The sequence below is a fragment of the Cydia splendana genome, chromosome Z (assembly GCF_910591565.1).
Source record: "Cydia splendana chromosome Z, ilCydSple1.2, whole genome shotgun sequence".
Classification (NCBI taxonomy): domain Eukaryota; kingdom Metazoa; phylum Arthropoda; class Insecta; order Lepidoptera; family Tortricidae; genus Cydia; species Cydia splendana.
Window position 1 is genome coordinate 39,981,648 of NC_085987.1, and position 13,804 is coordinate 39,995,451.

General features: G+C 37.7%; 1 protein-coding gene across 1 annotated transcript in view; it reads left to right on the forward strand.

The window, feature by feature from the left end:
* LOC134804115 (uncharacterized) overlaps positions 1-13,804 on the forward strand; it is a 148,953-nt gene that overhangs the window by 37,508 nt on the left and 97,641 nt on the right. Inside the window, exons 3-4 of the mRNA XM_063777057.1 lie at positions 2,720-2,843; positions 8,262-8,347. Coding sequence (XP_063633127.1) covers positions 2,720-2,843; positions 8,262-8,347 — 210 coding nt within the window. The remainder of the gene's footprint in view (positions 1-2,719; positions 2,844-8,261; positions 8,348-13,804) is intronic.

A 13,804-nucleotide genomic window follows, 5' to 3' on the forward strand; every position in this document is an offset into this window, starting at 1 on the left:
ACTAAAAAGTACGGAACCCTCGGTAGGCGAGTACGACTCGCACTTGTCCAGTTTTTTACGACACGACTACCGGAGGCCAATTCTGATTTAACAATTAGTTAGATCGATTTTTCGCGCCCGATAACCTCCATATAGCAAATTTCATCGAAATCGTTAGAGCCGGTTCAGAGATCCCCGACATATATAAATGTACAAGAATTGCTCGGTTAAGGTATAAGATTGAGACACAGAGGTTCATATTGACTGATATCATTTGACGACCGGTCTGGCCTAGTGGGTAGTGACCCTGCCTGTGAAGCCGATGGTCCTGGGTTCGAATCCTGGTAAGGGCATTTATTTGTGTGATGAACACAGATATTTGTTCCTGAGTCATGGGTGTTTTATATGTAGGTATTTAAGTATTTATAAATATGTATATATTATATAAGGTGAGTTCGACTAAGATCGGACACCGGATAAGATCGTATGATTCAAATTACCGCCTTTTGCAGGGCTTTTTTTAAATGCTAGCAAGGTGTTGCAATGCGCTATTTTGTCCCGCACCCCCCTTCAGGCCCCACTTGTCGCTCCGACTAACAAGTCGCGAGATATGTGCAAACGTCCAAAAAATTGAGATTTTATTTTGTGTCCGGAAATACCCTCCGCCAGTTTTTCTTGAATAACTGGCAAGTTGAAACGTTATTTGTTTCTTTTACAGATTGCATGTTATTTTTATTAAATTTGTGACAAATCTGTATATTTAGAATTTTGATACGATGCCTGTAGGCCGAGATCCGGTCTAATCCGAAGTGGTAAAAGATCGGATGCTAATCATCCGATCTTAAATTCTCAGGGATGCTCAAACTTTATTCGCGTCACCACTATTTCTAATTAAATTAGGTATTAGGTAAATGTGATTAATAGTAGATATTAAATCACTATAAAGCTCCCTAATCATCTTGTATTGACTCTACACTTAACTAAGTAATGCCACATACTTAAGTGATCTCTTATACTTAATCAAATATGTTTCTATCTTTATAAATAATAAAAACACAGACAGATTAAAACTGGTCGTATTCATTCCTCCACTTTCATATTAATTTATCCTTAAATCCTCTTTTATCACCTTTTTTCAACCTACCGCGCTTATAGTGTCACTGAACCCACGTGGTTCATTGACCCTACACGGGTTCATTGACCCCACATCTAAAGTTTGACAACCATAATTTCTTGAATATTGAGCGCATGGTGTAAGATCGCACAGAAAAAATGCATATATATAAAAATCGGGTCGGATATGATGGCCCGAATTACTGCTAGGTCCATTCTTATATATATTAATCAGTGGGTAAAACCGGTTATTTTGCAATAGTAAACTCTTTGGTACCGGCAATAGGGCCGAACTTAATAGGCCCGTCCGTTCTTACACCACCAGGTAAAAAAATAATGTTGTCAATTTATTTTGTTTCCTATATTTAAACACTCATTACACGCTCATTATGGCGTCTTGAAACATAATAAAAATCAATTATATAGAGCATTTCATTATTATCAATTCTGTACTTGAATCATGTCCGTACCCTATCCATAAGCTGAGAAAAAAAAAATTCAACATCATCTCAACCCACCTAAAAACGTCCGAAACTTTGCCGAACTCACCTTATATCGTTGTCTAAGTACCCACAACACAAACTTTATTGAGCATACTGTGGGACTTAGTCATTTTGTGTAATAATGTCCTATAATATTTATTATTTCTATTAAATATGGATGAAATTTATTAATTAGGTATATCAAGAAATACATGTAATATAAACAAAAAAAAATTATATACTAAAATTAAAAACTATATAAAGCTACAACTACAACTAAAATAATCTATAAACTAAAATAACCTATAAATAAAAAACTGGCTCCAGTTCCGTGCCTTTGGGCAGGGTGCCAAGAAGGCTGGCGGCATTGCCGCGCTGGACGGCAATACTAATGCGTTGCGCAAGGTAGGAGCCAGCCTTCTTGTCACCCGTCGCCTCCACGAGGCGCTTCGCCAGTTCGGCGAATATCCCGTGGGCGCCAGGACCCCACGGCCCAAGGGTTTCCACCCCAAACGGCTCAAACATGCAGCCAGAATCAATGGCTGCATATTTGCGCCGCTTGAGGTGTTCAGCCGCGTTGGCGGCCGCACCAGCTCTGTTAGATGTTCCTTGAAGATGGGACGGCGCAAGGGTGTCCACGCATGTGGCATCCCAAACTAAAGGCCGTCCCATCTTCCAGGGAACGAGGGTCATGCCGTCCGGTCTTTTCCCATCGTCGCGGGCCAAACCAGACGGCTCCAGAACCGCCGGCACCCCAGCCGTAACAAGAGCTCGGCGGAGGATGTCGTTTAGGCTCGCGTGTCGTGAAAGACGGCCGACACTTCTTGCACAAGATAGGCCGTGGACACCAAAACGCGTCACGTCTGCACCGCACTGGCACAGATGAGGAGCCACACAAGCCACCCCCAAGCGCAAACACAAAGAAATCCTGAAGGTGTTCGTTGAGAGAAGTGTGCCCAGGTTCTTTGATGGCAGGGCCTGCAACCATGAGCCTGATTCCCATTTCGTCGCAGCAACGAGACGAGCGCGCTCTGTGGTGCTGGTAGACGTTTCGTACAGATTATCCCGTACCAGCAGACAGAGCGGCTCGTCCCATTGGTGCTGCGAATGGCGAGTAATTATTTCTATTGTCTGTTTGTTGACAGGTATACTTTTCGATAACGATCGTGACCATGGGCCACTTTATAGAGGTCGAACAACGCTACTTGAGCGGTGAGATGACTAATCCAGAATCTGAAAGTTTTCTTGAGCCGGAGAAAATAACACCAAGTAAGTGATAGGCTAAGAGCAAGTCCCGAAAAATGGTCAACTATTTTATGTTCTTATAGGGCAACGATACATGCATCAGCATTAAGATTTAGACATTTTGGGTCAATTGGGATTAGGGTGACTGCTATATTGGCCACGACATCTCTTAACAAAAATACTTCTATTGGCTTGTTTCTTTCTGATTTGTTAGGAGTACCCAATTACTATGTAGGGGCCAATAACTATAGCAATCAATCAGCAATCATGGTTTATAGTGGACAGCTGTAAGGAAATCAATAAAGGAGATTAAGAATCGTCCTAGGTTAAATATTCATATAAGTAAATACATATAATCGGTTTGATTCAATTTTACACTTAATTATGAATCAATAATTCAACACGGACTACGTTATTTTTAAAATGACAAACCGTAAAAATGACATTATGAAATTTAAGTGTAACCCGTCCCACCTCCCCCTTAGTACTCACGTACTAAATTGCAACTCCCGTACCCCATTAATATAAAGTATTTTATGTCTATTCATAGATTATAAACATAACACACGGTTTCATCAAAATTCATTCAGTAAGCCATTTTTGGGTGAAAAACGGACATCCAAACGTACAAACAATTGATAGTCGTATTTGTCTACGTGACAGAGTGATAACGATAGTGTAGTAGTAGAGTGTAGTGGTAGTGTCAGAGGTACCTCTGTTTACTCTGTTTTAATCACATGGTGTCAAAAAGCCACACTTATTTTATTACGTAATTATAAATACGAATGATGGATTAATTTGATAAAAAATAGTTTTTTTTACTCCCTTTTTTATATCCCCCACAAACGCATTTTGATTACTAGCCCTGTATTTTATTTATTTATTTATTTATTTGTCAGCCTGTTGTGTCCCACTGCTGGGCAAAAGCCTCCCTCTCTTTCTTCCACGCGTCTCGTTCTATGGCAATATTAGGCCAATCCTTCCGAAAGACGTCAAGATCGTGCCGCCATCTCCTTCGGGGTCTGCCGTGATGCCGCACTATGTTTGGTGTCCACTCGTTAGTTTTCTTGGCCCACAAGTCGTTTGGAATACGGCAGATGTGTCCAGCCCAGTCCCATTTAAGCTTAGTGGCTGTCAGGGCTACGTCGGCTACTTTGGTTTTGGAGCGCAAGATCGAATTTCTGATTATGTCAGTCAATTTGACCCCGAGAATACTGCGTTCTATCGCTCTCTGGCAAACCTTGAAGGAAAGCTTTTGAGCATCAGTCAAAGACCAAGTCTGAGCGCCGTAGGTGAGGATCGGAAGAATACACATATCCATGAGTTTGTTTCAGCGATATAGGAAGGTCTCCCTTCATGTATACCTAAGTTAAATACATGTACGGCGTAATCAGCACGTATATACCGGTATTAATAGAAATGTTTAATGCCTTTCGCTCCGAAGCTACGGCTGCTCCTTTTAATTTTGTAACCTCGTATCTAGGCTCAACATTATAATTGCATGTGAACTTTATGTGGTACAACATAAGGTTGCTTCAGTTTAAAATTGTGTAGGCCGAACAGAAAAATCAAAAGTAATACTTAGACGATTTTAACTTGGATAGCTTAATTAATCCCTTAACGGGAGTCAAACTTAAATTCATTCTTTGAAGTCAGATTAAAATCTTAAAATTCTTGTAGGCTAACTTTTGTGAAAATCGTTGTTAAATAGAATTTGCAAACTGACCGCCAAGTCATTACACTTTGGTATTTTATTTGACTTTAAATTGTAGTATTATTGTACTAGGATAGCGGCGCATTTCCACATATCCTTGGAAGTAGTCTTCCCTGTCACATCACATAGCAAACAAACCGGGTGGATTAATATGTACTATGAAATGTATGTTTGAGTCAGAGTCGGAGGTATAAGTATTTTCAAGCCTCGCTATCAAACAATGGGCTTCATGCATGAAACATATTTTATGATGTTTGTTCAATAAACACGTTCAATAATCGTATTTTTGTAACATTTTTTGTAATATTCGAATTAAAAACGTATAATTTTTACGTAAACCGTATTAACATATTCCTCGTGTAAAAATATATGGCAACGTACAAAAAGCATTTTTTAAGCCATAATTAAACAAAAACTTTTTTTCATGATTATTTTTTGGCGCAGCCGCGTGTGATGTGATGTAACGTCATTGGGCGCGCGCTTTTTGTATGCTATCAAAGCAATAAGCTATCAAAGTAATAACTTAACCTTAGTGAAAGTAATAAGTTAAGTTAACCTTTTTTTGCTTTTAAGGATTGGCGACAATTAAATAGAGTGTAAGTATAATCATTCTTATTCATCTATATTATTTATATAATTTGATATAATCAAGAAATGTACCTAAGTTATTGTAAGAGTAACGTATCTGGATTATTGTGTGATCTGTGTCAACACGATGAATAATGCGGAGAAATTCCCCGTTCGCTGTCTGCAAAGCAAACGCCTGCAGGATAAAAAGGCGATTGCGGTCTCTGCAAAAAATGTTTAGGTACATTTTTAAATATTTTGTTTTGAGATTTCGAGAGAGTTGAGAATCCTAAATGGGTGTAGTATTCAAATATAATAAAATACATTATTTTCAACCAACAATTCACTCAGAAACTGAAATTGCCCTTGATATAATCAGGATCAAGAGCAGTATTCGGATTTTAAAGATCGCTCTCATGTATCGGTGCGCGAAATGCACTGCGACCTGTGTCATGAGGCATATCGCTCGCACTTAATGGCCACACATATTATGTTAACCCCCCATTGCATTCGATAGTTTCCGCCGCCTTAGAAGTTTGTATATTTATGCGAGTGACACACACTGCTATTAAAATTTAAATCAATAGATATTCGTTTATTTTGCGCATGTAAATATGTCTTCCGAGACATAAGTGCCTCAAGAGCGTTCTTGGCCCGGAAATGCAATGCCCTATTCAAATAATGACCGGTCTCGTAGGATTGAGACACGCATACAATATGCATGCATGGTGCGAAACGTGTCCCACTACGTACCCTAACCGGTCTCACGATCTAATCATCTGTTTCCCTTCTAAACCTCGCATATCAACTTACATTTTGTTCAAATATCAACTTTGCATGACTTTAATAAGGTTGTTTTCTGTAAAATTCGTATATTAATATACGTGAGTTCAGTCGATATCTTTCAGTAGAAACATGATATGCGCCCCTGGCGTTTCGAGATTGACACGACGTTCGAAGTTCTTTTGTTATTTGCCTCGTTCTTCAAATGGAATTTAATAAAGAGTGAATGGTAGTAAATTGATTCGAACCGAGCAAAAAAGGCGATATTATTTGTCGCAGAAAGCAATTCTGAAACATTATTACTGTTTTGACATCATACCACAGCCTTTATCTATCAACTTTCAAAATCGCAAGGCGATACTAGTACAAATGTAAGTAGTGCATTATTGTTTTCCATCGTATTTTCTCCGAAACGTTGGTGTTTGTCATGCTAGTTCAGACAATGTCAGTGCTTTTTGTATCGAGACTGACTGAAATAGCAAGACACGTTCGTAAGCTTCCGTGAAAATACGATGGAAAATAATTGTGCATTACATCTGTATAGGTACCAGTGGCGGCGCGTCTAGATTGTTCGTAGGCAAGCCGTAGCTAAGTTGCCCTTCCTTTTCTTCATAAGTTTAAAGAAAATGGTCCAAGAGCCTGAATATCAGACAAACCGATGGGAATCGAGTTCTATGGACGCTCCGCCACTGATAGGTACAGTGTTTTTTCATAAAATTCTGACAGTTAATAATATGAAACGAATCAAATAGCATTTTTAATTTCATTTTTAATATGTCTATTTAAGTAAAGCAGCTTCAGCTTCACAGTGAAAGCTAACATTGCGTTATTTTTCGTTGGGAACAAATTAATTAAGTAAGTAGCATATAATTTTATAAAATGTATTCACATCAACAAAAAGAATAAAAATTTCTAGCTCCATTTTTCCTTTTTGTGACATGTCTCTAAGCCTAGCCTTTAATAAAAACATGTGTTATCACAACAAAGTTTCAAACGAAACTCTAGAAACTTCCAACCGGCACGTCGCGCAGTGGAAGGGCCCCGGCATAACATTTCTAATTCAATGCGGAAAAAAATCAACTTTTCATGAAAGCCTCCGAGGGTTGCCACTCCGCCGCCCTAAGTCGATAAATCGTTTGTCAACTTTGAGATTCGTATGCAGATAAGACGTTTTGACTAGGCGCTGCTTCTGAATTTTATTACCTACGTTTCTCAGTAAATTACATAACATAACGCAGGTACTTAAGTAACGTTGAGATTTATGTAGGTAGGAGATTTATGTAGGTTGTTGTGTGTGTAATTGTTAAATATTCTTTTATTATACAGAAACAAACAGTAAGCTTTTTTAAACGTGACACCTACTTCGTCTGTTCTCTAAGATTAACCTTTTCGACGCCGTGTCAAACACAAAAGCTGTCACTCAGACGCCACGTCACCGAAGTGTCAAAACTGAAATTGAAATTTATGTATATTATGCACGTAGGTCTATGTTGCTCTGTGGTCTGTGACGGATTAATCGGTCTTTGGCGTTGAACCTGCGGTGCGGATATATTGGTCATTGGCGTCCAAAAGGTTAAAAGATCTCTGAGTCCCCGAACTTCATCAATTCCATTTTCCCCGTAGTAAATTATTTCCACAAAGTCGAAAAAAGACATTGTGAATGCAAAATGTAAGTAATTAAGTTAACTCCGTCAAATTTAAATTCACAACGTAGGTACCCTGTCTTTTAAGTGAATTATATGTATAATAAGATTAGGTGTCAACCCTAACCCTGGTGTCGTATTTGTGAAACGAGCCGCATCCGCGCCCAGGTGACCTGGAAAGGCACCGTGAGCGAATCCGGGGGGCGACACTGTATCGGACCTAACCTAATTTAATGAAGGTTGGGTTCTCTGTATGAGGTCTGTGATTTTTTTGAAATGCCTTTTAGATTAAGGTAGATGTCACTGATGAAGTGATGAGCAAAAGACGGCGTGATTTCATACGAATATTTGTAACATAACATACAACCGAATTGAGAACCTCCTCTTTTTGAAATCTTGAAGTCGGTTAAAAAAGTAAAAATTATGGGTATGTCTGTTAGATCATTTTTACACAACATACTGTGTAAGGGTTATCTCCTAGAAGATGATAGGTACCCAACAATAACAGTTGACCCACCCAAGTACTTCCCTAGTTTCAAGAATCCCCACTATACTCAGGTAGGTACAGTCAAGGTATTAAATGTCATAACATGTGCCAAAAATATGATTGTGTACACACCCTTATTGCCCATATATAGCGTGAACATATTATTGGTTCTTTGCCCGTGTCGATATTTAATATTTGGACTGTACCTGGTACCTTCCCAATCTGACCTAACTTAATGCTTGTTGCAGTAACGGTGTCACTGAACATAACCCTCCTGGCTACCAGCACGCTTGGCCTCATCTCTTGCTGCCTGCTGATCCTCGGTATTTATAAAGTAAGTGAATAAATGTTATAGCCAGTAAATACAATTTAAAATCATATTATGAAAATAAAATTGATTTGAGTATAATACTTCGTACAACATAGAATATAAACTTTTCTGAGCAGTGACAAGCCTTTCAACTTTGTATACATCGATGAACGGTTATAAGTTATAACGTAAAATCTGTTGTCTAGCAAAGTAGGTATGTCTATCTCTATTTTTGCAAAAAATCGAGTGACAAAGATTTAGCCACATTTCGAAAACGGATTTCTCGGTAGAATCGGCGTCTCAGAATAATAAAGAAACTTATGATCATTATTTGACAAACCGTGACCGAATTCATTACGTTTGAGAAAAGCAAATGGGGATTTCTACATAATGCAATCAAAAAGGAAATGCCCTTGAAAAGTTAGTTCAGTCCACAGCTACCTACAAGTATTTCGTCTACCACGCGGTCCCGGTTATAAGGTGAACGAAAACTTTCGTAGAAATTACCCACCCGAAAATGGCAGAGCGATTCAAACTCAGCCTTGGGCATAGGTAGTAATTGTTATCCTTTTCTTAGTATATGTCATCTATATCAATTTATTAACAATAACCCTTTTAGCGTCCATGACACAGCAATACAAACGCGTAACACAATTTTTCATACATTTAAGAATTACTTAAAAGCGTGGCACGTACGAGTAGGTACCTATCGTTGGTAACCTTCCCCCTAGTCACCTCGGCCTCGTCAACACTTTCCCTGCTTTTCAACAACTCTAAATACTTGAAAATAAGCGTAGCTAAACAAGTAGTACCTAGTATTTTATCAACTCAAATGAAAACATACTTAGGTGTTTCGTGAGTAAGCCACATTCCTCACCACGAGAGAAAAACCTGAAAACCAGTTAGAAAATTGCATGCCTGAACACTCTTTGCCTTGCTTAATTTTATGTTTATACAAAGCTCTACACAGTTCCCCGCGTGTTCTATCCATCTAACTGAATTGAATATCAAATACGCGTTTCTTCACTTTGGATAATATGTGGCAGACCGAGCTTTGCTCGGAAAACATATAATAACTCAAAAATGCGCGTTTTCCCAGAGATAAGACTAAGCTAGATCGATATTTCGACCCCGAAAACCCCTATATAGCAAATTTCATCGAAATCGTTAGAGCGGTTTCCGAGATCCCCGAAATATACTCGTATATATATATATATATAAGAATTGCTCGTTTAAAGGTATAAGATAGATATATAGATTAGATAGATATGTATACCGTAATTTATCACACCCCTTATCCTCATGTTTAGTGACTACCGGATTATTTCATTCTCTTTTTACCGTTACAAAGGGATAATTTATATGTATTTTTAAATCTATAAATAGGCCTCGGAGGCATGCTAGAAGTTACACCATTATTCCGATGAACATTAATATTTAAGGGACCATCAATATTTTACGAATAAAAAAGGCACAATATTACACACAACATGCTCAGTACCCGGTGATAAATATTGCACATCGGTCTATGGAAAAGAGACAATTGGATGTATACGACAATTTCCGAACACTGGCGACCGTCCATCAATCATCGTAGGTATCTTGTCAGTAGCAAAAGGCAGCAATTTTGAAAAATCGCGGGTTAGCAACACTGTGTGCGAATAATTCCAAAATCGCGTGTCATCTGTGTTTTATCTGTGGAGTGTGGATCGCGAAGGACAGCCATAATCTTGTTTGTTTACATTCTGAATCGTTGCTATTTCAAGAGAAATTGCTGCTGTCACCATTAAATACCAATATATTAAATAAGATTGTGCATGAACTTAAGCAAAGTCAAGGTGCCTACAATGTACATGCTCATAGATCGTAAATATTTGTAAAATTTGACGTTATGATAATTACGTGATTTGGTTCGATGTACATTGCTGCTTTTCTTAACGCAATACTGCTCTTTGAGTGTTTCCCTACTTCAGTTTGCTGTACATTGTTACTGACATACTTTGCTTGACAGACATATTTATTAAGTGCCGTTTCATATCGAATAAATACTGCACTTTATGTAAAGTTTGATGACATGTTAACTTTAAATATGATATATTATGACAATCGTCATCAAGGTAGCGTGTGACAATGCTCTACGAAGATGAAATTAGCCGAGCCTCTTTCCTAAGATCGATATGCAATATTTAACGCCGGGTAATGTACTGATAATATATCTGGACTGCAAGAACAATAAATAACAAAAATAAAAACAACGGGTTGCACTCCGGGAGTGCCGGCAGAAGTGAAAACTCAACGACATTGTAACTCAAAATATGAATAACAGCGCCATATAGTGCAAAATGTCTGTAGCACTATGTATAATTGAGGTTAACGCGATGGCGACGATACAACGCTAGATGTAGCGTTGTATCGTCGCATTACTTGAAACCCCTAAGCACATCACTGTGAGTACTACTTACTGGTACTACAGTTACATTAATACCAGTTTGAGGGAAACTCACTAGATGGCATTTAAATCAAAAAACAATGACATTGTCCGTCACACATAACATAACGTCACGCAAGCGCCCTGCGCCGCCTACATGAAACAGCAGGCTCAGGCATACATTTTCGCCGTGCGGTAGAAAGAAAGGAGAAACGCCTTACGCGTTACGCCTTACGCTGTCTCGAGTTTATCATTTTTTCCCCACCTCAAAAAGTGCACAGCGCGGCTAAAGAAATTTTCACTTCAAAAAATTACAGTACATATGGTGTTACTTTACTCAATAGTGCAATAATTAGCACATTACGTAACTATGTCGAAAATTTAAAGGGCCATATGTACTGTAAAACATTGTACGATACATGTGCGAATAGGTAATTCGCAACGAGTGGCGATAAATTAAAACACGACCGTAGGGAGCACTTGTATCGTAATGTACCTACTATTTTTGCCATATTTTCAGAGGTACAGTTGACTGTAGAGATATGTTTGCACATGTTCACTTTGCTCCTTTGTAATAAGGCGAAAGATGTAAACACATTATGACGTCGACTATAAATAATATTTTACTTCATATTTGCCATAAACGTACTGGTGCTCGACGCGGTCCCAGTACATGTCATCTTGAAACTTAAGTCATTGTCAATATAGGTGACAGTAAGGTGTCATCTATTGGGCATTGGCATGTCGAGCACTACAGGGTGATTCATGAGACGTGAGCAGGACTAATCCTGCACACTCAGTAACTGATAATTGATCAATCACCAGCGTATTTAGGTGAAACAACCACACTTTTTCCTATTTTTTAACTTTTTGGCGAGGGCAAATTTAATTCTCTACAATCATGGTCACCCTACGAGACCTAATTAATAAACATAAAACCTCTTTAACCGTAATGACAGCATTCTGATTACGAAGAAAATAAACTGTCAAACTTGAGTGAGATACGAGTTTTCAAAAGTAACCAGACCGTGATGACAGTGATGACATTCAATTTGACACAAAATATCGGTAGTTTAGTATTCTAATTTTAAAGGGTGACCATGCATGTCGTAAATAAATTAATAACCTTTTTTTTTCAAACGACTAGAAAATTAACGTTAACCTCACTAATACTGATACGAAACAGTTGCTTCTAATTTACAAAATGCGCAGTGTTAGTCCTGCTCACGTCTCCCGAATCACCCTGTATACTCTGTATCTTTAGGTACTTAAATAAAATTAAACAAATAATTTGTAAATTTTCGGGTAGTTATAACATTTATTGATTAACCAACCGAATAAAAAACCACCTGGATCTGTCACTGAACGACCTGACTTTAACCTATATTATTTGATCATGTAATGTTTTCCTCTACCCTCAACGGGTTTAAGAAGCCACTTGATGGTAGATTTAGTTTACTCTTTTTTAAATACCTAAAGATACTGACTATAGTACGTTTACCTTACTTCAACAGTCGTTTGACGTCACAAGGCTGACAAGCGAAATCAAAGATATTCATATTTAAATTTCGCTTGTCAAACGAGGGACATACTATAATTAATTACATTAATTACGCGACCTGGGGGCCGATTTTTGAAATTCGACTGCTCGATTTCGTGTATTTTGTTCAATAAAATCTCCACTACTAGGCATTTAAATTCTACAAATAGAATTGAAAACGAGTGGTCAATACCACTAGATTCCCAATTTATATCGCTCGTATTTCAAAAATTAGCATTTTGCCGTTTTCCACCGATATTCGAGTGACGAAATCGAATAATCGAAATTCAAAAATCGGCCCCCTGTGTTATTATTTATCGGCTGCTATTTAACTAATCACCAGATTTAGTAAAATTTAATACCAAAAAAATCTATTTTACCACCCTAAAATAATGAATGATCACCAAAATTATAACACCATTTTAATGTGAAATGATTACCAATTTTATTACATTTTACTATCCTTTTAAAGGAAATGACACCAAACTAATCATTATTAACCCAAAAATAGTAAATGATTACCAAATTTCAAACCCCATTTTAATGTTAAATGATAACCAAATTTTTACATCTTGCTATCCTATTAAAGAAAATGACACCAAAATAATCATTGTAAACCCAAAAATAGTAAATGACCACCAAAATTAGAACTCCATTTTAATGTAAAATTATAACCAAGTTTTTAAATCTTGATATCATATTAAAGCAAATGACTCCAAAGTAATCATTGTAAACCCAAAAATAGTAAATGACCACCAAAATTGTAACCACATTTTAATTAAAATTGTGCAAATATTTAATATAATTATCGTTATCCTATTAAATTTATTACACTTCGTCACCTTTTTCTAGTAGGATTTTTAATTCTGTAACAGTCGCAGTTCTAACCTAACCTAACCCACTTTTCTAGTAGCATTTCGTTTCTGTAAGGGTTGCAGTTCAAACCTAACCTAACCTAACCCACTTTTCTAGTAGCATTTCTTTTCTGCAAGGGTCGCAGTTCAAACCTAACCTAACCCACTTTTCTAGTAGCATTTCTTTTCTGCAAGGTTCGCAGTTCAAACCTAACCTAACCCACTTTTCTAGTAGCATTTCTTTTCTGTAAGGGTCGCAGTTCAAACCTAACCTAACTCACTTTTCTAGTAGCATTTCGTTTCTACCTAACCTAACCCACTTTTCTAGTAGCATTTCTTTTCTGTAAGGGTCGCAGTTCAAACCTAACCTAACCCATTTTTCTAGTAGCATTTGGTTTCTGTAAGGGTCGCAGTTCAAACCTAACCTAACCCACTTTTCTAGTAGCATTTCTTTTCTGCAAGGTTCGCAGTTCAAACCTAACCTAACCCACTTTTCTAGTAGCATTTCTTTTCTGTAAGGGTCGCAGTTCAAACCTAACCTAACCCACTTTTCTAGTAGCATTTCGTTTCTACCTAACCTAACCCACTTTTCTAGTAGCATTTCTTTTCTGTAAGGGTCGCAGTCCAAACCTAACCTAACCCATTTTTCTAGTAGCATT